The sequence below is a fragment of the Corvus moneduloides genome, chromosome 13 (genome assembly GCF_009650955.1).
Source record: "Corvus moneduloides isolate bCorMon1 chromosome 13, bCorMon1.pri, whole genome shotgun sequence".
NCBI classification, from domain to species: Eukaryota; Metazoa; Chordata; class Aves; order Passeriformes; family Corvidae; genus Corvus; species Corvus moneduloides.
The window spans coordinates 20,257,738-20,281,144 of NC_045488.1; the positions used below are offsets into that span (position 1 = coordinate 20,257,738).

Below are 23,407 nucleotides of genomic sequence, written 5' to 3' on the forward strand. Positions count from 1 at the left end.
ACCCAGGGCCAACTGTGGCACTGCTCCCAGCTGGATGAGAGGTGGAAGAAGGACGGCTGGAAGGCTGAGGGGCGCATCTAGGAGAGGGATGCAGAGTGATCTGCAGCCCTCCGAAGGCAGGAGAGAGGCAGCTCTTTAAAAAAACACATTGGTCACATTTATTGGTGCATGTGCTTCTTACAAAAGTGATGGAAGAGCAGCTTGTGCCCCGTCCCGCTGGCTGGGAGGCAGCAGGAAGAGAGGCCGGGCACTGGGACACAGCAGGACCCAGTGGCGCCGGGGCAGGGGGAGCACGGCAGCCCCCGTCCCACAGCCCCTCACAGCCTGGCAGGGCCTGGTCCCGTCACTCTTTGGCGATGGCGAACGGCTTCTCCACCTCGATGGTGCCACAGTCGACGATGGTGACGTCCTTGAGGGGCTTGTCCCGGCTGTCCGTCTTTGTGCTCTCCACCTTCCGCACCACGTCCTGGGTGGAGCAGAGTGTCAGAGTGGGACACAGGGGCAGAGCCAGCTCGGCCAATCCCCGCCCGGTCCTGCTCTCCCCGGAGCACCGACCCCTTTCCCTCTCTCATCCCTCACCATGCCCTCCAGCACTTTGCCGAACACCACGTGCTTCCCGTCCAGCCACGGCGTCTTCACAGTGGTGATGAAGAACTGGGAGCCGTTGGTGTCCTTGCCGGCATTGGCCATGCTCACCCAGCCCGGCCCGTAGTGCTTCAGCTTGAAGTTCTCGTCAGGGAAGCGGTCTCCATAGATGCTTTTTCCTAAAGGTGGGGACAAAAAGGCCACAGTGGTCTCATGGAATATGTCAGGATAGGGGTGTGATGGTGGTGGTAGCTCCAAAACAAGTTGGCTGGCTCTGCAATTGCAGAGCAGGGAGTAGCACTGATGCCACAGGGACACATGAGACATGGGCTGCTGGAGGGAGCTGGAAGCACCCCAGGAGCTGGGCAGGGGCATCACACCCCTGAGGGGCTGGAGCGGGAGGCTCCCAGCACCACAGTTACTCCAGCCCTCAGCTCTGCTCTGAGGCCACGTCTCTGTGAGCTCCATGCCCACAAGTTCCCAAGCTCCAGCTCTATATTGGTCCCAGGGACAGCCCTGCAGTGGTTGGAATCGTGGCTGCTGTCTCACTCGGAGACAGTGGTTTGGATCCACAAAGTTACCTCCAGTGCCATCGCCGCGGGTGAAGTCTCCTCCCTGGATCATGAAGTCCTTGATCACACGGTGGAACTTGCTGCCCTTGAAGCCAAATCCTTTCTGGACGTGTGGAGGGAGAACATGGAGTGAGGCGAAGGGACAGACCAGAGCTCCATGGCCCCAGCGCTGCCCCAGGGCACCGAGCAGGACCTGAGCAGGGGCAGGTGAGGCCCAGGGTGCCACACACCCCTCACCTCTCCGGTGGCCAAGGCCATGAAGTTCTCCACTGTCTTGGGCACCGTCTTGCCAAAGAGCCCGATGACGACGCGGCCCACATCCTCCTCTCCGATCCGCAAGTCAAAGAACACCTTGTGGGGGGCAGAGGAAGGTTGGGGGGATCAGGGGAGCCGGACTCGCCTTGCTGGGCCAATCCACCCCCCGGAGTCCAACTCACCAGCTCCAACCAGGCCCCAAACCTCACTGGGTGAGGTTGGTTGGTGCCCCACCCCGCCGGCTGCATCCCCCCTCCCAGCCTCACCGCTCACCCCAGCTGGGTCCGCCCCCAGCCCAGGCCCCCCCACCTCAGCTTCGCCAGAGTTGGGCCCAGCTGTCCCCAGGTCTCCTCCCCCCTTTCGGGTGCTACCCCCGACCCGCCCGCGCTGAACCCTTCCTCCCTCACGGCCTTACCCCTCTCTCCCCGTCCGGGCCCCCTCAATCCCAGATCCCTCCAGCCCATCCAGGGCCGCTCACTCCACCCTCCCCCCCTCCCCCGGGCTCCCCCGCCCCATGCGGGCTCCCCCCACCCGAAGTCTTTCCCAATATTCCCCCGGCGGCCCCGCCTCGGCCCCCCCCGACCTTGGCGGTGACCTTGGGTCCCTTCTTGCGCTCGTCGGCGCGGGAGGCCGCGGGCAGCAGGAGCAGGAGGGCCGCGCCCAGCGCCGCCGCCGCCACCAGCACCTTCATCCTGCGCCGCTCGCAGCCCGGCCACAGCGCCCGCCGCGCCGCTGGCATCCGGCCACGCCCGCCGCACACCCCCGCCCGCGCCGCGTCGTGGTACCGCCCGAGCTGCGCGCCCGCCCGCTCCGCCCGCCCGGGCGCGACCAACCGCGGCCACAGGGGGGGAACGTGGCACCTTCCGGCCGGGCGGAGCGCGGGCGTCTGCCACGTTGCCCCTCGCTGGGCGGCCGCGGCGCTGTCAATCAGAAGCGGAGCGCGAGATGATTGGTCGCTGAGGGGGAGGAGGCGGGAGAGGGGCGGGACCGAGGGTGGCGACGGCCAATGGACGCGGCCGGAGGGCGGGAGCTGTCCCAGCGTGTGCCTGGTGTGTCCCGGTGTGTCCCTGGTGTGTCCCGGCGTGTGCCTGGTGTGTCCCGGTGTGTGCCCCGGGCCGCTGTCCCCGTGCGAGCCTGGTGTGTCCCGGTGTGTGCCCCGGGCCGTTGTCCCCGTGCGTCCCTGGTGTGTCCCGGTGTGTGCCCCGGGCCGCTGTCCCCGGGCCCGGTGCGTCCCCGGTAGCAGCAGCGGCGGCCCACCGGGCAGAGGGACATGGAGCGGCCAAAGGCGGTGACCGCTCGGTGCCCGTGCCCGCGGCCGGAGGACGAGCCGAGCCCCCGGCGAGCCAAATGGCTGCGGGTCAATGTCTGAGCAGTCGCGTTAAAAAGATGCCACCCGAGGGCCAAACCACCTTTGAGAGCAGCTGGCACTGCCCCACACAGAGACACCCGCACTGAAACCGAGGTGTTCCCATGCTTGGAACCTGCTCCACAGTGATCTCTCGTGTGTGACATTTTGTCCCTTAATTTCCAGCCTTAAATGTCCAATTTTTAGCATGAGCTTTCATTTCCCGTTCCCAAAAATTTGTCTTGGCACATGTGTACTCTGACAAGGAGATGAACCTCAATGTTCCCTCCCTGAACCTTGGAACCCGCATCTCCACCTTTGAGATTTATCTTTTTGGGGCTTGACACTGACCCAGACCTGATGAAAACCTAATTCCCACATGTTCAGCTAACACCAGGATTTGCAATCTCAGACTGATTTGGGTTGGAAGAGATCTTCACAGGTCCAATCTCTGCCATGGGCAGTGACACATTCAGTGATGGTGCTAAGCTGAATGTGGGCACCTGCAACACCACAGACAATCCTGTGTACTTCCAGCCTGACCTCTCCTAGTATTTAAGAGGAATTTGGGCTTCTCTCACTCCTTCCTGCAGTTTTTATCCCACAGCCTTGCCAGGGGGACAGGTCCCAGTACCCCTCTCCCTGTGGTCCCTCTCAAGGGCTGCCTCAGGACAAGGCATCCTGCATTCCAGGACACAGCTGAGGTGGGAATGTGCTGGCCCAGGGAGAAGGGAAATCAGTGCCACTGCACCTTGGCCGAGCTCCATGGGGCTGAACTGCCCATGGCTGTAAAGCACAAAGTGTTGAGGTCCTCTACAAGGTCTCACCCATGCGCTGCCCCCTCCAAGGGGAGCAGAGGGTGACACAAGTGCCCAGCAGAGCCAAAGGACAACAAAACACAAGTGCCGTGGTCAGGCTGAGGTAATAAATACATCTATTAATGGAGAACAATGCAGCAGTGCAATGTTTTATTGAAAAAAAATAATAATCATCTCACTTGATACCTCAGAAGACTGCATCGCAACGTTGGTAGGCCAAGAGCGGTGTCGGGGGCACCCGCGCAGGGAGCCCCCGAGAGCCCTCCCCTTGCCCGGGGTCTCCCGGCTGCTGACCACTCCCGGCAAGGAGAGGAGCGATTGCCCAGGTTAATGCCCTACGTCCTTCCACAGCATGGCTGGCTCTCCTCGTCACCTCCAAGCTCCCTGGGGACAGTGGTTCCCTCAAGCACAGGACCTGCTGTTAACCTGCTTTATTTTCTTTTTTTTTTTGATTTTTTTTTTTGTTAAAAAGCCACCCCACATCTTTGCCCTTTTTTGAAGAGTCCAACGTACGATTATAGTGCAAGAGGGCTTGGTACAAGTGAGCATTACCAGCATGCCGTGGGGGGACAGTCCTCCCCTACAAACACATCATTGTAGGATTAAAAGAACACCGTATCTCTGGAGAGAAGCTGTAGTGGGTCACCATGAAACAGCTTTCAAACCAACCCACTTAAAAACAAGGTCAGGAAAGTTTCTAAACAATCAAATACATTCACTTAAAAAAACAAAAAAAACCAAAACAAAAAAATAAACCGAAACAAAAGAAACCAAAAAACATTTAAGAACAAAACCTGTTGAGATGGCCCCTTTCCCCCCCACCCTCCCTCACCCTGCAAACACTTACATATGCTGCAACTACAAGCTGCTCCTTGAGCGGAGGCAGCGAGGAATGACCAAACACGGCAGGAGATGCAGAAGGAATCGAGTTCTGGTGACAGGCACTTAGTGGGGCTTGGGAGGGCAGCAACAGAAATGTCTCAGGGCCCGGCTCCGTCGGCAGCGGGCAGGGCAGCTCCCCGGGGAGCGCCTGTGCCCCTGGACCCCCCTCCCAAGATGCCAAACCATGGTTTCCTACAGCAGAGAGGGGAATGCCTGTGCCAGAGATGCGGCTTCTGGGAGCTACTGGCAGTGGAGGAGTTTGGGAAGAGGAAGGTGGAATGTGACCATGGCCACGTCCTCCCTGTGGCAGGAGGGGAGCGGGCCGCACGCCTGGCACATGCCTGCGGGAGGTGAGCGGTGCCCTTCCTGCCCTGTTCCCACCCCGGCCCACAGCCCGGCTGGAGGAAAAGTGCTTTGCTAAGGGGAAGGAGGTGCACGCGTGAGCCGAGGGCTCCGCGCCTCCATTGCGCTTGTTGGGATAAGGCATGGAGAGAACGCAGCGGAGAATGGAGAACAGATGCCGTGCGGGGATCCCAGCCAGGAGCGAGGCTTTTCCACCCTGGCACCACACCAGTGTCTGCGTGACTCAGGAATGCGTGAGGAGCAAGCCAAGAGCTTGCTGCCCAGGCTGATCTCCTGCCCTCTAAGCCTGCTCCTACCCAGCCAGGGAAACTGAACCTCCTGGCAATGCCACTCTGTGAACTCCAAGCTACACAGATTATCATTAAACTGAATAAATGATAATGAGATCTAGTCTCTCCACTTCCTCCCTTCATGCTCTCTAGGATTTTGGGGTAAGCCAGGCCCAACTTTATGACAAATGAGCAGTTCCAGCCCGGTCTGGTGTCACACATAGAAAGACAAAGTCGAAGGAACCTATTCACAACCTCCCCAAAGCTGCCTGAGTTCTCTCACAGCCCTGCCACCTCTCCAGTAACCCCTGGCAGCCTCATCTCCTCCAATTCGGGCAACGCTGCAGTTGGATGCAAGATTTCACTGTTTTTCTGGGTGTGAAAAGCACCCCAAGCCCTTTCCTTGCTATTGGTTTGGCTCAAAGTGGTGCAGGAGAACCGTGGCTGCTCCGGGGGTGCAGAACTTGCGCCTGCCCCATGCTCACAGAGAGGATGTGAAGGCGATTCCAGTCAAACCTATCTGACCATCGGGAGATGGCAACAGTGTTAAGGCATGAAGTATCCTCTCCCCTGCTGGGGAAACTTTGCTCCCACTAATGTGTTCTTGCAGAAGGTTCCCAATCAACCCAAGGAGGGATTTGGGAAGGCTGCCTGGCTGCCCACACCGAGAAACGCCCAGGCTTCAGGAAATGGCTGCTTCTCAGGAACCTCAATCCTGATCTACCTCTTAAACCAGCACAAATTCATCAGGATCAGCAAAGCCAGTGCTGTTCCCTCTGGCCCACGTTGGGTGACAGCCTAGCGTCTCCCGGCCCGCTGGGTCAGGCACGGTGTAGGAAACCATGGAAAGGACATTCACTGGCAGCTAGGAAGGGTGATTGGAAATTCAAGTATGCTTTCCTCAGCGCACGGCCCAGGGTGGGTGTCGGGAGCCCCAGACTGGCACGAGGGTCCTGGGCATCCCCACTCAGGGGCATTCCATGCACCCCACCGTCCTCCCCGCTGGATGTCTGCCTGCGCTGGCGCGGCCATGCAGAGATCCACAGATACAATGTGCATCTGTAAATGCTAAAAATAATAAAAAGTGCAACGACGTCAGCTTCTTTAAAACAATCCACACTGCTCTGTTACTGTCAGAGGAGGGAGGTGTCAAGGGAGCCGGAAAAAAAACCCTAACTGGAACAGTAGATTGCAAATTTCTCACAGCTTGCACATTACAGTGTAACTGTTCCCAAGGAGCCATAGAGGGAACCTGTCTCTTCCTGCTGCAGCAGTCTGGCCCTTCTCCCAGCAACTCTCCTGCCTGCCCCGCATCCTCCTGCCCTCTCCACAGCCAATCGAGCCTATGGGATTTCTTCACTTAAATTAAGGAGGGAGGAGGACAGAGGAGCAGAGTGCAGGGGAGGGAGGGGAGGAAAGTGAGCAGGAACTAAGCACAGTCCTCAGGTTTGTGTGAACGATGCCTTCGCCGTAAACAACAGGAAGGAGGGTCAGCCAGCCAGCCCCCCTCCCAGGGCGACCAAGACCTGAGCCAGCCACAGTCCTGGTCCCAAAAGGAGCTTCAGGCTTGGAGTGAACGAGGGAGACCATTCAGCAGATCCACCCCAGAGTGGTTTGTTTTGGAACGTTTTCTTCTCTTTTTGGTTTAAAATGTCACTTTTTTTTTTTTTTTTCTCTCTTCCTCCTATGCCTCCTCCTCCTCATCCTCCCTCCTAAAGAGAAGCCCCTTGCAGTGAGACAGGGCAGGAGCTGCAGGCATGGTGGTTCCTGCAAGGCCCAGGAGGCACCGGTCACTTGTGACGCTGAGCCGTCTTCTTCCGTTTCCTCTTAAAGAAGCAGCAGCACCTGGGGCACAAAGGACAAGGAGAGTCAGCCCCGCGCCTGGCACCCTGCGATGTCCCCGCCATGTGCCCACCATCCCCCCGCCTGTCCTCATGCAACAGCACCTCTGCCCGCCCGGCCCAGGCCCCACCACGTTGCCGGTATGGGGGGCAGGTGCTGGTGGGTGGATGACACCACCAGCCCGGACTGGGAGACCAGCCACGGCCAGCTGGGGTGTCCCACTGCCAGGCCCCACAGTGCTGGCCGGGCTTCTCCCTCCCAGGCTCCACTGGAGCAGCAACACAAGGAGCCATCTGGGAAAGCAGTAAAACAGGGACCCAGGTGCTCCACTCCCCCTGTCACACCCCAGAGGAAGTGGACTGGGATGGCGAGCCCTGGCTGCTCTTCCCAGCCATGAGAAGTTTAGTTTTCACCACCGTTCACTAAAAAAACAAGTTCCAAAGAGACCTTGGCTCAGGGACCAGGTTTCTTTACTGAACCTTTCACGATAACCAGAGCTTCCACCTCGGATCAATCACTCAGTGCTGGGATGCAGAACCCCTGCTTCTTCCCCCATCCGATGCGAGGGAGGTGCACAGGATGTGGGGAAGCAAGAAGGATGGAGAGTGGAGGCTGAGGTGGGGAGAGGAACGCCCAACGCAGCTGAACCGTAAGGAGCGGTGGGTTCCCTGTGGGATACACTGGGAGCAGTTGGCCAGATCCTATACTCCTGCTGGCTTCCTACAGGATTCCTTGGTGTTGAACATGTATCTACCTTTCTACCCTCAGCCCACGGTCAGGAATTCTCTGCACCTCTGTGAGAGTTCTCCATCTGCTGGGACAGCTGTCCCTGGAGAAGCCCGGGTGATTCTGGAAGACTGCTCTTCCAGGCTGCTGGAAAGGATGCCAGGATAAGCAACCAGAGTAGACCACTAAATCATAGAAGATCCTGAGTTGGAAGAGACCCACAAGGATCATCGAGTCCAACTCCTGGCTCTGTACAATACAGCCCCAAGAATCCAACCATGTGCCTGAGAGTGTTGTTCAAACATGAGGATGCAAAGACCTTTTTTTCCTACAACCATCTGTTGCAGGCTAAAAACATTCCAAACCACTCTAACATCTTCTCCATACTATTTTTCACTGAATCCTTCATGGAATGTCAGCATTATACCCCTGTCCTCTCAGAGCTGGAGGAACTCTCATCCAGATGCTTGTCCCTGGGTGCAGGAGCCTCACTCCGGGGTGCAAAAGCGATGGGTGAGCACCACCTGCTGTGGGCAGAGCCTGCCAGCACAGATGGACTGCTTGGGAGAACAAACAACTCCCCCTGCGACATGGAGAGCTCCCATAGCCCCCCAAGAGGAGGCACCCCTCCCACTGCATGGACTGATGTCCATGATTTGTCTCTAGGCTCCTGAACAGGCCCGGTTTGGATGTGGGATGAGGAGAAATGCAAAGCCCTTGACCTTGCAGGGCAAGTGGTGCCTCCATTGCTGCCCACCCACCCTGAGGTGTTTGTGTGCCACCTCAGCACCCCCAGCCAAGGCTGGAACCCCGCCCCAGGACGGCATTGCTCTGGCATTTTGTTGTCCTGGGCCATCTGCCCCCATCTCCTGCTTTAGCCTGTCACAGTATTTCTCTCCCACAGTAGCCACCACCTTCCTTCATGGCTTGGGCGATGGTGAGTAAGGGGGACGTCACAGGGAGAGGATGGAGGATGCATGAGTGATGGTTTTGCATGCAGCGGGTAAGGGAAGAAGGGGCTGAGCAGCACTTGACTCCTTGGGCACTGAACAAAGGGAGCTGACTGACTGCTGGCTGGTTTTCCTTGTGACTGTCTTTTTAGGCTCTTACTCAGAGGTCCAGGGAAGGGTTCAGGAAAGGAAGTCCTGGCAGTTCAGACAGGCAGAGGCAAAACACCAAAATAAAAGGATAAGGCAGGCTGACAATTACAGAACGTGATCTCTCTGCATGCAGACGATGCCCAAGAGAACAGCCCCAGACTATGACATACAGAGAAGCCAGAGATGCCAGAGGTATTGGAGGCGATGCCTATGGAGAGCAGGGCAGAGTCAGTCTCCCATCCAACAAGGATATTCCTCGCCGCACACGGGCTTGGTCCCCTCACTCTGGCAATTCCCACCCATCAGTCCTCCCTGGCACCTACAAACTCATCTGAGTATCTGCTTGGTCCTCCACTTACTGGGTACGTGGTTTGCCCAAGGGGCTCCTCCTGGTTCAACCTGAGACTGAGACACTACAGCTGCAGCTTCAAAACCCCGATAAAGCCCCAAGCTGGGCTTGGACCAGTGCTAATCCCAACCTTTCCACCCCTTCTTTCCTGGAGAAGCCCATTCACCTGCACCTCAGCTGGGTGGAAAGGAGCCACCTCCCACCTACCCTCTCTGAGTAGGGGCTCTGTTACTAATGAGGACTCCCTGGCCTTGTCCTTCCATGCTCTCTGGCCTGTGCTTCTCCAAGAGGAGACTTTCCAAGGAAGCGGCTGGCCCCTCTCCTCGTTACCCAGTGCAGGGTTTTCCCTTTGTAACCGTCTGTGTGAGGAATTCCTGCAAGAGGCTCAGCCAGCTTAGGCCCGACTCTGCCCAACTCCATCAGGCATCATCTGCTCACGGACGTAAACGTTTGGGGGAGATGGAAAGCCAAATAGGAAAGGATTAAAATCCGATTTTGCATCCATCCATTCAGAGATTAGCTGAATCCCTCAGCCTAGTGTGGCCGGTTGGACACAGCCCATGCCCTCCCCAATATTGCACGTGGTCCTAAAATCAAAACAGCTCTGGGTTGGCTTTGACTTTGTGCCTTTTTAGTGTTTGGTGGGTTTGGTTTTGCCAACCCCAGTCTAGTCTGGTCCGCTCCCCCTTGCATGTGGACTGGAGAGAGGGACTCACCACAAGTTGAGCATTTTCAGGCAGCTACAGAGAGTGTAGAGAAAAAACACAGAAAGGAAGAAAGAGCGATTAGTTCACAGAGGTGGGATGGAAGCGAGTCACCGCAGCCATGCAAACATGCAGTGCAGAGTGGCAGACACACACCAGGCCTGCCCGCCGCCCGCCCCAGCACTCACACCACTCTGTCCTCGCCACCTCTTCCGTGGGCGTGAGGCCTCCGACAAACACCCGTTCTCCACAGAGGCACCAGCCCCGTCAGGTGGGGCTGGGATCAGAAAGGGACTCCGGGCCACCATCTGCTCTTGTCCCCTGCAGCTCCAGCAGCAGAAGGGCCTGATGATGGATCCACACCTGGGACCTGCCCTCCAGCGAAACCCACAAGCCAGAATCCAGAGCTTTTCTCCAGCACACTCCAAGCAGAAGCATTTGCATTTGCTCTGCCTGTGGAGTGCCAGGGAAAGCCCATCTCAAAACACAGAGCCCAGCTCCAGCTCCAGCTCCTGCCAGCTCTCTCTGGCACCCTGTTCTGCAGAGCAGAATCCCAAAATCCTTTGCTCTTCTTGTGTGCCTGAGGGGATTTGTGATCAGAGATGTGAGGAAAGACAAAGTCCTCCCTGTGGCAAGCAGAATGAAGTGATCTACGCTTGGGAATTACAAGAGACCCCAAACCTGTCAGTGCAAAGCAGCTTATGCTCTGCTTCCCAGCACCTCCAAAACCAATCTGGGAGCCCACAAACAAGGGTTGGAGAGAGACAGGACAGCTCCATGTGCTGTGGGACAGGGCCTGGGTGGCACAGCTCCTTCCCACCTGCCTTGACGTCTCCCCTGTACACAGAGTGCGAGCTGGACCTGGCCTCACTGCACGAACACGGGCTGGAGACGTTCCTGGTTCTTCCTTGCACTGGGCTGTTGGATCAGAACTGTTGAGGGTGACAGTCTGCCCCATCCTAGGAGCCGCATGCCTGGGGCGACCCCCTTCAGAGCCCATGATGCCAAACTGATGGTCTCTGCCAGCCACACAACCCATATCTAAGAGGAATGTTGACCACTCTGGAAGCTGCTCCTCAAGATCTCCCCCTCCCTGCCACCTTGATGAGGAGCCTGCACCAAATCCGAGGCTTCTTGGGCTGGGAGGAGAAGGTTTGTCTGTGGCTTCTACCAGTGAGCAAGATCCCACACACGCGCTTCCCAAGGGACTGGGGAATAGAGAGCGAAGACCTTCAGGACAACCAGCACAGATGACACATACCTAGGGACCTTTTCCATCCAATACACCCTTCCTCGCACCCGCCACTTTTCCTCTTCACCCAGAAGTGCCAGCAAAGGCTGAGGTAAACAGTGGGGGGGACAAGTGGCACCACTATCACCCAGTGAAATAATAACCAGGCAGCTGGGCCACGTCTCAGCACCAACCTGTTCAAAGTCAGCCCTGGGCCTATTGGCCCCTCGCTTGGAGAGCGCCAGAATTCTGTGCGGACCCTGCAGTGACAGGTCCTGGTTTAGTTCAGAGGCAGCGAGAAGGTGCAGAAGGTGACACGATGGTGCTGGATGCAGGACAGGAGCCGAAATGGTCAACGCAGCAGCTCTGACAGCAGCTCTGACTTCTGACCACAAGCTACAGGAGAGGTCAGCTTAGAGGGAGCACTTCCTCCTCCACAAGCTGCTTCTGGTTCCTTTCACTCAGCTTTTACAGGGCTGGACCAAGAGAACCCCAGGGAGAACTACCCATCCCTGCAGGAGTCACTTCCAGACTGGATACCTGGCACCCATCTCTCACAGCCAGAAATGAAGTGACAGCTCTCAGACCACTGATCTCTTTGCTGAGCTGTCTCGAGCTACTCCTACGCTCACAGCATGAGAGCACAGCGCGTTCTCCCTCTGCAATGGGGGACACTCACTGCGATTCCTGAGATCAGCTCCTGGTATTTTGGTATCTGTGCTCCTGAAATGTCTATCTGGCAATACATGCTCTGAGTAAAAGTTATGTTCTCCAGGCATGACAAGTGTCAAAGAGAAGCAGCAGCAGCAGCAGCACTGAAGGCACCATGCACAAAAGCAGCAATATGCAAGGAAAAGGGCACGGGACACGAGCATTGAGGACTTTGCCACACAAAAACGTCCCCACTCGCTTCCCAGAAGGATTAATGACCAACCAGTGGAAAGCCTGTTGTAAAGGAAACTTACTTAGCTTCCTCCACCACCTCCACCTCCGCCTGCGCTGTGATGGGCGCGTTGGAGTGTGCTCCTGTTGGGTCATCCACATTCAGCTCCCCGTTGGTTGAGCTCACCACCTGCAACACAAAGGAACACCCCGTTCATGAGGCTCCCTGGCAAGAGCTGCTGTGGGAATGGGAAATCTGACGAGTATCTGTTTGCTCCTGTCTCTTTGCACGCTCTCAGGAGGCTCCTGGGCTTCATGGGTGCCTTGGAGTCTCCAGGCTGGAGCAGCCAAAGCAGAGCAGCAGGCAGGGGGCTATGTGTGGGTTCCCTAGCTCACATTCCTGTGCCCAGCACATGACTTGGCATCGAGAGGCCCCTCTGGGAGCGCAGGCACTGGTGTGAGCACTGACTGCCAGCCCTACCTACACACGTGAGCTGTATGATGCTGATTGTTTTCTCCTGACATTTTTACAGGTGAGCAGCTCAGTCCCATTGCCTGACAGTACTGTGGGCAGAAGCCTCATTCCTTAAGTCTCATTCCTCACACAGCCAATCTTGGGAATTATGTCCTCGCCCCAAAGCTACCGACACAGTCCCTCATCTCTTTTTGCCTCACACCTTCGATGATGGCTCACTCCAGCTTTTCCATTACAGGGATAACCATCCAGCTCCCCAGCTCCCAGCAGCTCCACTGTTGAAGATTAGGATTACTGGTTTTTTTCTTTCTCTCAGGGAATTTTGTCCCATCTGTTGCCTAAGAGTGGCACAAGAAGTGGCCACAAAAGAAGTGGCCAAGGAGGGGGAAGGGTGCAGTTGGCTACTCTCTTAGATGGGGGGTTTTCTCTTGGGAAGGGCAGAGATACCTCCAGATTTTGGCTGGGGGGTGAGGGGCTGGGCTCAACTCCTCGCTCACTCTCTCGCTCTCGGATTGGAGGGGAATGGTCGAGTTGCTGCTACTGTGGGGGAAAATTCACTACCACTGTGGAGTCCAGCCTTGTACTGCTTTTTCCTTACTGTGGGTCAGCCTCTGCTCGTAAGAGCAGCTTTTGAACTGGGACCTCATTAACACCCTACCTAACTGGAAAGGACCCTCACCATTTGTTCAGGTGCCTCAAGGGAAAAACCCGGGACTCTGACCCCCTCTCGCCTTCCTGGAGGGTACCTGCGCAGCAGCTGCCGCTGCCCAGCACCGCTGCTTTCTCTGCTACTGCTTCGGGCTTTTTTGATACACATTAACCCAGCACCCTGTGCCAACCCTGACACCCCACAGCTGCTCCTACAGCTGCGGAGTTTGTGATACATTTCGTTTGCCGCCCCAGGGTGTGTGTTGGTGTGACCCAGCCCACTGCGGGGCTGGGGCTGCATAATGCCAATCAATCCCAGCCCATCCCCTGGATCGAGTTCCCCGAAGAGGCAGACTCAGAGGGTGGGTCGATGGGCGGCTCAGAAGCCTAAGCCGCACCCCCTGGGCGGTGCCCGGGTACAAGCCGCCTCCCCCGCTTCGGGAAAATTCTCGGTTACTCGGTTGTTCACTGGTTCTCCGTTATAACTCCCGCCTCTCGGTTTACCCCCAGTGGTTCTTGTTAAATTGTATCCTCCCCCTGGCTTGTAACTCATTGGTTGTTTTCCCCTTTTGCCACGGTTTTCAAATTCCCTATAAAACTGAGGACGAGCCTCAGGGGAGGATCCCATCGCATTCCATCCCTTCCGAGCTTGTTCGGGTTGTGAAACTTCTAACAATAAACCTGTTAGGAGTCAGACCCGAACAGCCTCTCTCTTCCTTTGTCTCCGAGCTAACGTGAGCCGATACCATCGGTTACTGCCATGCTCCCTCTGCAAAGAAGCCAGCTAGCCAGCTCAGCCAGCAGCACCCTTCCTGATGCCGAAGTCGCTTCAGCGACGCTCAGAAGAACGCAGCTGGACTCTCTCTGACTGGGGGCTCACCAGAGCTCGTGCCTTGAGCACAAGAACTGCGTTAGGTGTGCACATCCCTGCCATTCCAACCTGCTGCTCCGAGGATCCTGCTGCAGTCCATTTCACCATCCAGAGGGGAACCAGGACCGGCTGCCCCTGGGGGTTTGTACAGGAAGCCTCTTCTCCATCTCTCCTGCCGGCTCTCCCGCCATCACCGCGTGAGGGAGAGAGGCGGCCGAGCTGGCGCCACAGCGCCCCCTGCAGGCGCGGGGAATCACCGCACCCGCCCTGCCCGGCCGGGAGCCACCAGCGCCCCTGCCGGCCGCGAGCGGAACTGCACCGAGGGGAAAGGGCCTGCGGCCGGGAGAGGCCGGCCCTGGGCTCTGCTGCTGCTCGTTGGTGCTGCCGGTGTTGGTGTTTGTTTGTCTTGTTACCCACACACATACTAGTAAAGAACTGCTATTCCTTTTCCCTTAATTTCAAAGTTATATAATTCAGAGGGAAGGGGGTCATACTCTCCATTCCAAGGCAGGTTCCTGCCTTCCTTGGCAGACACCTGTCTTTCGAACCAAGACATCCACATAATTTTCTGGATAACTAATCACTGCTTCATTACCACAACAACCCCCAAAGCAACCTGCATGGGATGAAAGTTTGCCCGGCCCTTCCATGCTTCACCTGGATGTTAGCACAAGCTCCGGCACCTTGCTGTGAAAACCAGGAGCTGCTCTTGGCTCCAGAGCTGTAAGGATGCCCGGTTTCCACCCCCCGCTTCTCCTCTTCACCTTTCTATACGGTAAAAAGAGGCATCTCCCATGGGGTGGAGGTAGGGGTGGTACCCAGAACTCCTGGTGGCTCCAGATGATCTGACCACCAGGGACGAAGGGAAGGAAGCCCTTGGTGCAGACGTCCCCTAGTCAGCACGCTACCTTAATTTTGAACACTTCAGTCCTACCAGGAGCTGCTGTTTCTGCCAACCAGGCCCCTCGGGCTCTGCCAGGACAGGTCAGGACTTGGCTCACAGTGCTCAGAGCTCTCCTTGAGTGACAACTCCTTGGTCCTCACCCCTTCCCTGACTCATCACGCCTGGGCTGCCCCAGGTTCTCCAGACCCCCACGCCTCCCATGCAGCTCTGCAGAGCGCTGGCACTTAATCGCGCTGTTCCCAGGGCTCTTCCCACACTTTGTTCAGCTACTTGTTAAATTCCATTTTACAAAAGGCTTTGATTTTCCTCCTCACTTTTCACGTGCCGCCACTTCATTTTCATGTGGCAAATTCCACCTTAAAGGGAATGGCGGCTCGAAGCTGCTGACCTGCCAAGGTCCAGCATGAGCTGGGGTGTCTGCTGAGGAACAATTCCAGCCTCTGCAGTTTAGCAGCCACACACAGCTCATTTCCTGTTCTCAACTGCAGATAAGCAGGATTTTAGTGCTTACAGTGGCACAAGGAGCTCATAAACTGCTCAGGTTGGCAACTTCCCATCTGATTCCTAGGGCTGCTTCAGTCCTGCTGTCACAAGGAAACATTCCCCTCACATAAAAAAATATGAGTAAAAACGTCTACTCTGTTCTGAGTGCTGAAGTTGCACAATCACAGAATGGTTTGGGTCAGAAAGCACCTTTTACAGTTCATCTAATCCAACCCCCTGACATGGGCAGGGACACCTCCACTAGAACAGGTTGCTCTAAGCCCCATCCGGCCTGACCTGGGACACTTCTCTGGGTCACTCTCTGCTCACATCTGAGAGCAGAGCTACACATTCATCAGGTCCACCTTATCTTTGTTTCTCTGCTACCCAGTAAAATATCTTTAAATTTAAGAGGACCATGGCTAATCAAGCCAAAAACGCATTGAACCCAACTCAGTATCAGGAATAAGTAAAAATGTCAACCTAATCTGCATTTTCCTCAGGGACATCCTGCACTACCTGTTTCCTTGGCTCAGCTCTGTCCTGCTCCAGGCACTAATTCCCATTTCACTAGAGCCAGTGTTCAGGGTGTTGTGTCTGACAGCAGAACCAGCTCTCACAGCAAAGCTCTGCCAAAGAGGCAGCGGCATCAGAGTTCTGGTTTGCTTGGATGACTCCTGCACCTTCTCTCCACCTTGTCCAGCCAGCTCACTCTGGCTTTAGTGCCAGAAGGTCCCTCAGTGAGCCTGAGTGACAACCAGGACAGGTAAGGCTTCACGAACAGGAATTTTTCAGGAATTTTCCAGGAATTTAAAAAGACTGGTAGTGCTGGCGCCAACATTGTCTGTTGCACATCCTCTGCTCATCTCCTTCCAGTGGAACCCTCTGGAGATCCACCTTGTGCCCACCGTGCCCTCAGACTGGTGGTAGTCTTCCTTGGAACAGCTCAACTCTTTTCCCAACATTAATGGGGATAATGTCCAACAAATCCTACTTCAGCTTCCTGTACTGCCCTAGAGCACCTCCAACATAGGGTAGAGGGTGCTTTATAGACCAGACCTACTAATACCACTCCTTTCTGTCTTCAGTTTAACAAATTTGAATTCAAAACAGCTTAAAAAAATTTGTTGAAACAGTAAAAGCCACGGTGCTGGACATCACAGCTCGGGTCCCTCCCAAACCACAGCTTGAGCATGACATACGGGACAGGACCAGTGAAATCGCTCTCCTGACTGCAACATTGCTGCAAGTTGAGGAGAATTCAGGGGGTTTAACACAAAGGCTGCACACAACAGGAGGAAGAGGTACCTGCACTGATCCTCCATGTCGATCCGCAGCCAAATGAGATGTCAAGTACGAGGTATTTGTCTGCCGGCTCGGCTGGATTTCCCACTCCCCTCGGCGATCGGATGATGCCTGCTCAGGAGTTCAGGAGCATGAGAGAAAGAGAAGAGAGGGCAAAAGGTGAATGAGAAGAAATAAAGGTGTGTTGGTTAGTGAGTTAGTTTCTTTGCAGAAAGCAAGGTATTTACACTTTTAGCTGGTCTAAAATTCCCCTTTACCAAGTGCACTCATTATTTACCTCCATGGTGGCTGCAGTGATCCACTGTGTGAGTGGATTTCATCTCTTCTAGCTGCTGAATGAAGGGGAAGATCTATTCTGGAATTAATTTCTTTAGACAACTTCACTTCCATGGATTTCAGCACAGCCACAATCACACCGACAGTATTTAACTACGTCTGTCAGGCCACACACACCAGAGCACTTGGCATGGCAGCAAGATGAGATTCACAAGCTCAACCTCCCTCAAATACATCTTTTAAAACTAAAATTTGCAACATAAACCAAAGCCAAACATTTCATTTCACCCAAAGACAGTTCCACACACTGATTCACCTGTGCAGTGCAGAAGGAAACATCCACCACACCTGCTTGACTGGAGAGAGGGTTGGGGGCTTTTTGGTTCTCTGCAGAAAAGTAGATAAGAAACTTTGGCTAACAAGTTTCCTCTTTGTTCCCAACAGATGTAAAGGTCAGGTGATTTAAATTACTAGAATTTCATCTGTTTTATTAGAAGAATCACTTTGCACTTGCACATGAAGCTCTGGTGGGTCACTACTGGAGGTTAGGATTTTTCCTTTTGTTTCTTTCTCTCTTGGAATTTTGTCCTATCTGTTGCTAAGAAACAACAACTACCCATACTTAAGAGAACAAAAGACGTGGCTGGGAGGAGGAGGGGGAAGGGTGCAGCTGGCTACTCTCTTACCTGAGGGATTTTCACTTGGGAAGGGCAGAGTTACCACGAGATTTTAGGCTGAGGAAAGGGGATGGGGCCAAGCCCCTAGCTCCCTTTCTCTGTCGACATCGGAGGAGGACCGTCAAGCTGTTGCTTATGCGGGGAGAATTCACTGCCACAGCCAGAGCCCAGCCTTGTATTGCTTCTTCCTTACTGTGGGTGAGCCTTTGCTCATAAAAGCAGGCATTGGACTGGGACCTTGTTTTCACCCTACCTCACTGGAAAGAACCCTCACCATCTACTTGGGTGCCTCAGGGGAAAACCTGGGACCCTGAGCTCTGCAGCCCCTCCGAGGGAGCCTCTCCTGGCCGGGTTCGGGATCCGGGCTGCCGCTGCCCAGCCCCACTGCTTTCTCTGCTACTCCTCCGGGTTTTTTGCTACACTCTAGCCCCGCGCCCCCTGCCCCCAGCTCCTGCTACAGGTGGGGAGTTTCATTTGCTACTCCGGAGTCTGCTCATCCCTGCTGTCCCGGCTGCCACGCCGAGGCTCCTGCTGCAGCCCATTTCGCCATTCAGCTCTCCCGCCATCACCGCGTGAGGGAGAGAGGTGGCCGAGCTGGCGCCACAGCGCCCCCTGCAGGCGCGGGGAATCACCGCACCCGCCCTGCCCGGCCGGGAGCCACCAGCGCCCCTGCCGGCCGCGAGCGGAACTGCACCGAGGGGAAAGGGCCTGCGGCCGGGAGAGGCCGGCCCTGGGCTCTGCTGCTGCTCGTTGGTGCTGCCGGTGTTGGTGTTTGTTTGTCTTGTTACCCACACACATACCAGTAAAGAACTGCTATTCCTTTTCCCTTAGCTTTGCCTGAAAGCCCCTTAATTTCAAAGTTATAATAATTCAGAGGGAAGGGGGTCATACTCTCCATTCCAAGGGAGGTTCCTGCCTTCCTTGGCAGACACCTGTCTTTCAAACCAAGGCAGTCACCCAGCTTTGATGATAGCACATCCAGCGCTCACCTAAGACCCAGGAGGATCTCAGCACACCTGAACCCAACTGACCACTGGGAAGAACGGTTCCCAAGACTGGGAAGTGTGGGACAAACAGATCTGTGCTGGCCTCAGGCCTCAGCTGAATGAGACACCACAGATCTGGCCAAGAAACAAGAGGATCCAGTGAATAAACCCAGGTTTTGAGCAGTGAAGGTGAAGGCTCCAGACACCTTAGAATAAACTTCAACAATCACTAGCAAGTTGTCATTCAATTAGAGCAGGAGCACATACAGAAAGTAGGAGAATTAAAAGAGAAGTCTCCATAAAACATCCATTGTTGCTCCCTTTGCTCTGACTGCCTCATGGAGTGACCCACGGGGCTGCTCTTCCAAACAAGCACCAAAACCAAGAGCTATTTCCCTAGAGGTGGTTTTGTCAATAGGATCATAGAATGGTGTGGGTTGGAAGGGACCTTAAGGTCATCTTGTTTATCAAATCTTCTCACTACACGTTCCTCCTGTCAGCCTGAGATGCTGCTCACACCTTTTGTCCTTGGTGACATCCAAAGGAGAAGCATCTCCCTTGGAATATTTTTTTTAACGGCTGTAATTCACAAGATTAGGAACAATTGGAGAATTTAAATGCAGGTTTTATGAGCTCGTGGAAAGCACATATTGAGTGCTATTCTTCCACGGCATCAGGTGGCTTGAGTAGCCCAGGGAATGAAGCTACATCAGCACCGGGAGAAGCCTGGGAGCCTGGAAGCAATTTCCAGGAAAGGCTCCCAGTAGCCACAAGAGCCAGATTTGTCTCTTTTAGCTCTACATCCAAGTACGTGACAAACTGGGTTTGAAGTTGGCTTGAGCTGAGCCCAACACAACCTAAGGAGCGACACCAAGGAAGTGGTGCCATTAAATTCAGAATAGAACAGAACAGAATAGAATAAAATATTCTGAGCTGGAAGGGACCCAGAAGGACCATCAGTCCGACTCCTGGCCCTGCACAGACACCCCAACAATCCTACCCTGTGCCTGAGAGTGCTGTCCAAACACTCCTGGAGCTCTGGCAGCCTTGGGCCATGACCATTGCTTGGGGAGCCTGGGCAGTGCCCCAGCACCCTCTGGGGGAAGAACCTTTTCCTAATATCCAACCAAAACGTCCCCTGACACAGCATGGGAGCATCAAGTTCCCATTAACACTCATCACCCTCCTACCAGCTTCCATGGCAAGACTAAAGACTAAAGAGGAGGAAGAGCTCACTCACCTTTGATTAAAACCCTTCACTTTCCAGAGGAAAAGGCTACAAAGAGGAGATCCCGCATTAGCTCTTTACAGGGAGCCAAATATTGTAAGAGAGAATCTGCAGTTATTATACCCAAGAAGAAAAATTAGGCCATTAAATCTGGAGGCCCAAACCCACGCCTCCAATTCACTGCTCGAGATGTTTATATTATTTTGCCTTTTTCCTTTAGAGAAATGCTTTGCTCAAGACTTTAAAGGAAAATCCCTCGGAAGAGAGTTGTTTGTGTTTTGGTGAGAAGAACCTGATTTCCCCCATGTTATATTAAATAATTTATCATCCTAAGTAATGTTTAAGTGAAAATATGACAAAAGCTGCTGTGCAATCCAGCATCCGGACTACCCGTGCGGCTCAGGAGAACGAGGCCTGCAGGCTGCCTGCATATTTTGGGATTTCTTTGGGTCTTTGTGAACTAAAATGCCTGAAAACGAAGCCAGGTGTCACTGTGCTGTCAAGGCAACACGATCCCTCACACATACACAGCGTGAATGTCTGTGGTCAAGGTGGACAATGGGAAACTGGCTGGACAACCCTCCCAAAACCAAGGGGTTACTGCATCCATCAGGGAATTTATTAAAGCAGATGACTGTATCAGGGCTCACACTCCAGCCCACACTGATCACACATGCTGCAAACAACCCGGCTTCCTACAGCAACACCCCAAGGAGGGGCCATCTTGAGTGTAGCTGATGGACTGGGATGTATCCTACCTTATGTTAGCTGTGTGACCCTTCAGAGCCCAGGAAGGCTGAGCCCAGGCTGGTTGTTACACCTCATGCTCAGTTCTGCACCCAAAACCCCTAGCTCGAGGAACCAAGCAGAACATGGAGGTTGGAGGAGCAGAATAAGCCCAGAACCACTCCCTGGGAATAAGAGCAGCAACAGCTCCAGCTGGGAGCTGCAGTTGGAGACCTACTGAACGTCTGAGAATTCTGTTACCACAGAAAATCCAAACTCTCAACGCCAACAAAACAGTACAATGAGAAAGGAGAAAATGGGGAATTCAGCTTCCCTGTGGCAGCTCATCCAGACCATGATGCCTTCCTGAGGGTTCTGCCCTGCCTGTCCTTCGTGTTCTGCAACACTCACACTATGAACTGGACGCTCTGAGAAGGACATATGGATGTTCTTGGGACACACATCCCTATCGCAACCACACGCTCCGTGGGCAGAGGGCACCTGGGAACAGGCCGCCAACAGCACAACTCTCAGTCTGCTCCACCGTCCATGTGCTATGAGTAAAAGCACCCCAAAAAATGTGGTAGTCAGGGAGTCTGACCAGGCTGGATCATCAACTTTAACCTGTGTTACCCCATTCCAAACTGGACTCTGGCTGGCTCACGATCCCGAGGAATTCCACTGGTTGATACCTTATTTCAACAACATGTTGCTTTGATAAAATTCTCCTCAAATCATAATCTCTAAATTAAGCAGGAATTGTCCGTGCCATGACCAAGAATCAGCCCCAGCCATCTATAGTGCCATGTGGCTTCTGCTTCTCCAGTGCCAGAGGAGTTGGGAGAGGAGCCAAGCGATGCACCTGATTGCGAAGGGCCTGTTGCGATGGTCGGTCCCGGTGGATGTGGCTGTCTCTTGTCACTGCAGACGTCCCAGAATCTACATGGACAGATCCCACGGGAGTAGGCTGGAAAACAAGGTGTTGGTCAGGGTGAGGACTCCCACATGTGGAAACGCACCTTGTCAAGCTGGTAGGAAGCAGAAAAACATCAAAACACTGCCCAAAGGAACCAAGGAGAATTACAGCCAGGGCTATAAATTCTCTGTGATTTACAGACATGAGATTTGATGGTGGACACCAGCACCACATGTCTCTTATAAAAATTAATTAAGAAGATACAGTTAGGTGCCTGTTTCAGTGTCAGATCACACCTAGTGCGTCTCACACAGAATTATTACAACTGAAAATATACAGACTTGTTTTCCTCATCCCATCGTCTCACCACTTGTAAAAATCACGCTTGCATAGAAACAGGACGTGTTAAAATTAAAGCTTCATCTGCTCTCTTCTCACCAAAGTCATAATCCCTGCTCCCAACATCGAGATCTCCATGGCAACCACCGCAGTTGTCAGCAATAGCACGCTTGTCTTACAAGGTGCTCTTTATCAATTGCCTTTGTAATTAAAGAAAAATGAAGAGAAAATCTTGATTCACAAAGGGAATGATTTCTTAGGAACTCTGCTAAGCACAGAAAGCATTGGGAATGCTAAATATAGTTGTGACAGTAAAGCACTGGCAGTGGTACCAAGTTTAGCACTGATGGCATTTGATCTGGCACCAGTGACAATTCATTTACACATGTCATTACTGGTTTTTGGGGTGGATCGTGAGCAGAATGACCCAAAACAAAGAGCTTTAGATTCTTCTGCCATATTTCTCATAACACATCCTTTGCCCAAGGTCTTTCTGAGTTTAACTGGCTTTTGATGATAAAGGTGACACAACGAGATCAGGGTCATGGTCCACATGGAGTCATGGAACTGCTAAATGGAGGTTGGTTACTCCCACATTTCCTTGCCATGTGCTGTACAGAGCTGGTTTGGCCACTGAGTGTCCTCCAAGATATTCTGAGTTCAGGAGAAAAAGTTTAGATTAGATATTTGGGAGAAATTCCTTCCTGTGAGGGTGGCAAGGCTGCCCAGAGAAGCTGTGTCTGCCCTTGGATCCCTGGAAGTGTCCAAGGCCAGGTTGGACGGGGCTTGAAGCACCCTGGGATGGTGAAAGGTGTCCCTGTCCATGGCAGGGGGTTGGAACAAAGTGGGCTTTAAGATCCCTTCCAACCCAAACCATTCTGGGATTCTGCTATTCACTGAACATCCATCAGAGCCCTGCCTGGACCTCCTGGACCTTTCCAACGGGCACATGACCATTATAGGGGGTTTCTACAATTCTCCTGCTTTGAGATGGATTTTAGACTCTGGTCTCCAATCCTGTGCTACACTAGAGGGAATTCAGTCTCATCGTGTTCATTGTCACAAGTGGGAAAATGAGGCTTGAATGTCCAGAGAGGTGGGATGGGGCCTCTATCCCTCAGGAAAACTTCCAGGCACTGCAAGAACCCCCTGAACACAACGTCAGGACATCTCACTGTGTTGAGAGATGAAAGATTTGATCCTAAACTCACTGGCATTAATTGGGATTACTGGGAACAAAAAGGTGGGGAAGCAGCACCTGGAAGGCAAGGCATGGGATTTTGCAGGGACAACTCACAATTGGCCTGCCGACCCAGTCGTAGGCGTAGTCAAAGGTGTAGCCTTTCTTTTCAAACAGCTCTGTGAAGATGGTCCGTAGGTAATCGTAGTCTGGTCTCTCAAAGAAGTCTAATCGCCGGACATAGCGGAGGTACGTGGCCATCTCCTCTGCCGGAAAAGGGGAAAAAGCAGCAGCTTTTATCCAGAATCTTCCAAAGGAGTTGTTAGAAACCAATGTCTGGGCTGCCAGCGCTGCCTCTGGCTTTTCCCCTACAAGTCATGGTTTTTAGTAACGTTGAAAACAATTCAAACACTTCTCAAGCAAAGATGGAAGTCCCACCCCTGCTCAAATCTCACTTCCACACCTTGATT

The 23,407-nt window shown here is 54.1% G+C and overlaps 2 protein-coding genes across 6 annotated transcripts in view; both read right to left on the reverse strand.

Moving 5' to 3' along the window:
- Positions 1 to 134: 134 nt before the first annotated feature.
- PPIB (peptidylprolyl isomerase B) lies at positions 135 to 2,257 on the reverse strand. Its single transcript, XM_032122382.1, has 5 exons — positions 1,996 to 2,257; positions 1,395 to 1,508; positions 1,167 to 1,260; positions 580 to 764; positions 135 to 466 (listed from the first exon to the last, which is right to left on the reverse strand). Exons 1-5 carry the CDS (start codon positions 2,149 to 2,151, stop codon positions 344 to 346), a joined length of 672 nt encoding a protein of 223 aa, XP_031978273.1. The 5' UTR covers positions 2,152 to 2,257; the 3' UTR covers positions 135 to 343.
- Positions 2,258 to 3,694: 1,437 nt separating this feature from the next.
- CSNK1G1 (casein kinase 1 gamma 1) overlaps positions 3,695 to 23,407 on the reverse strand; it is a 107,854-nt gene continuing 88,141 nt past the window's right edge. For 4 of the 5 annotated variants that reach the window (XM_032122385.1, XM_032122384.1, XM_032122386.1 and 1 more), the window contains 6 exons: positions 23,055 to 23,203; positions 21,365 to 21,469; positions 16,613 to 16,720; positions 12,007 to 12,113; positions 9,823 to 9,846; positions 3,695 to 6,934 (listed from right to left, as the gene is read on the reverse strand). In XM_032122385.1, coding sequence (XP_031978276.1) covers positions 6,880 to 6,934; positions 9,823 to 9,846; positions 12,007 to 12,113; positions 16,613 to 16,720; positions 21,365 to 21,469; positions 23,055 to 23,203 — 548 coding nt within the window. In that variant the 3' untranslated portion in view covers positions 3,695 to 6,879. The remainder of the gene's footprint in view (positions 6,935 to 9,822; positions 9,847 to 12,006; positions 12,114 to 16,612; positions 16,721 to 21,364; positions 21,470 to 23,054; positions 23,204 to 23,407) is intronic. The other variant, XM_032122388.1, reaches the window with a different exon arrangement.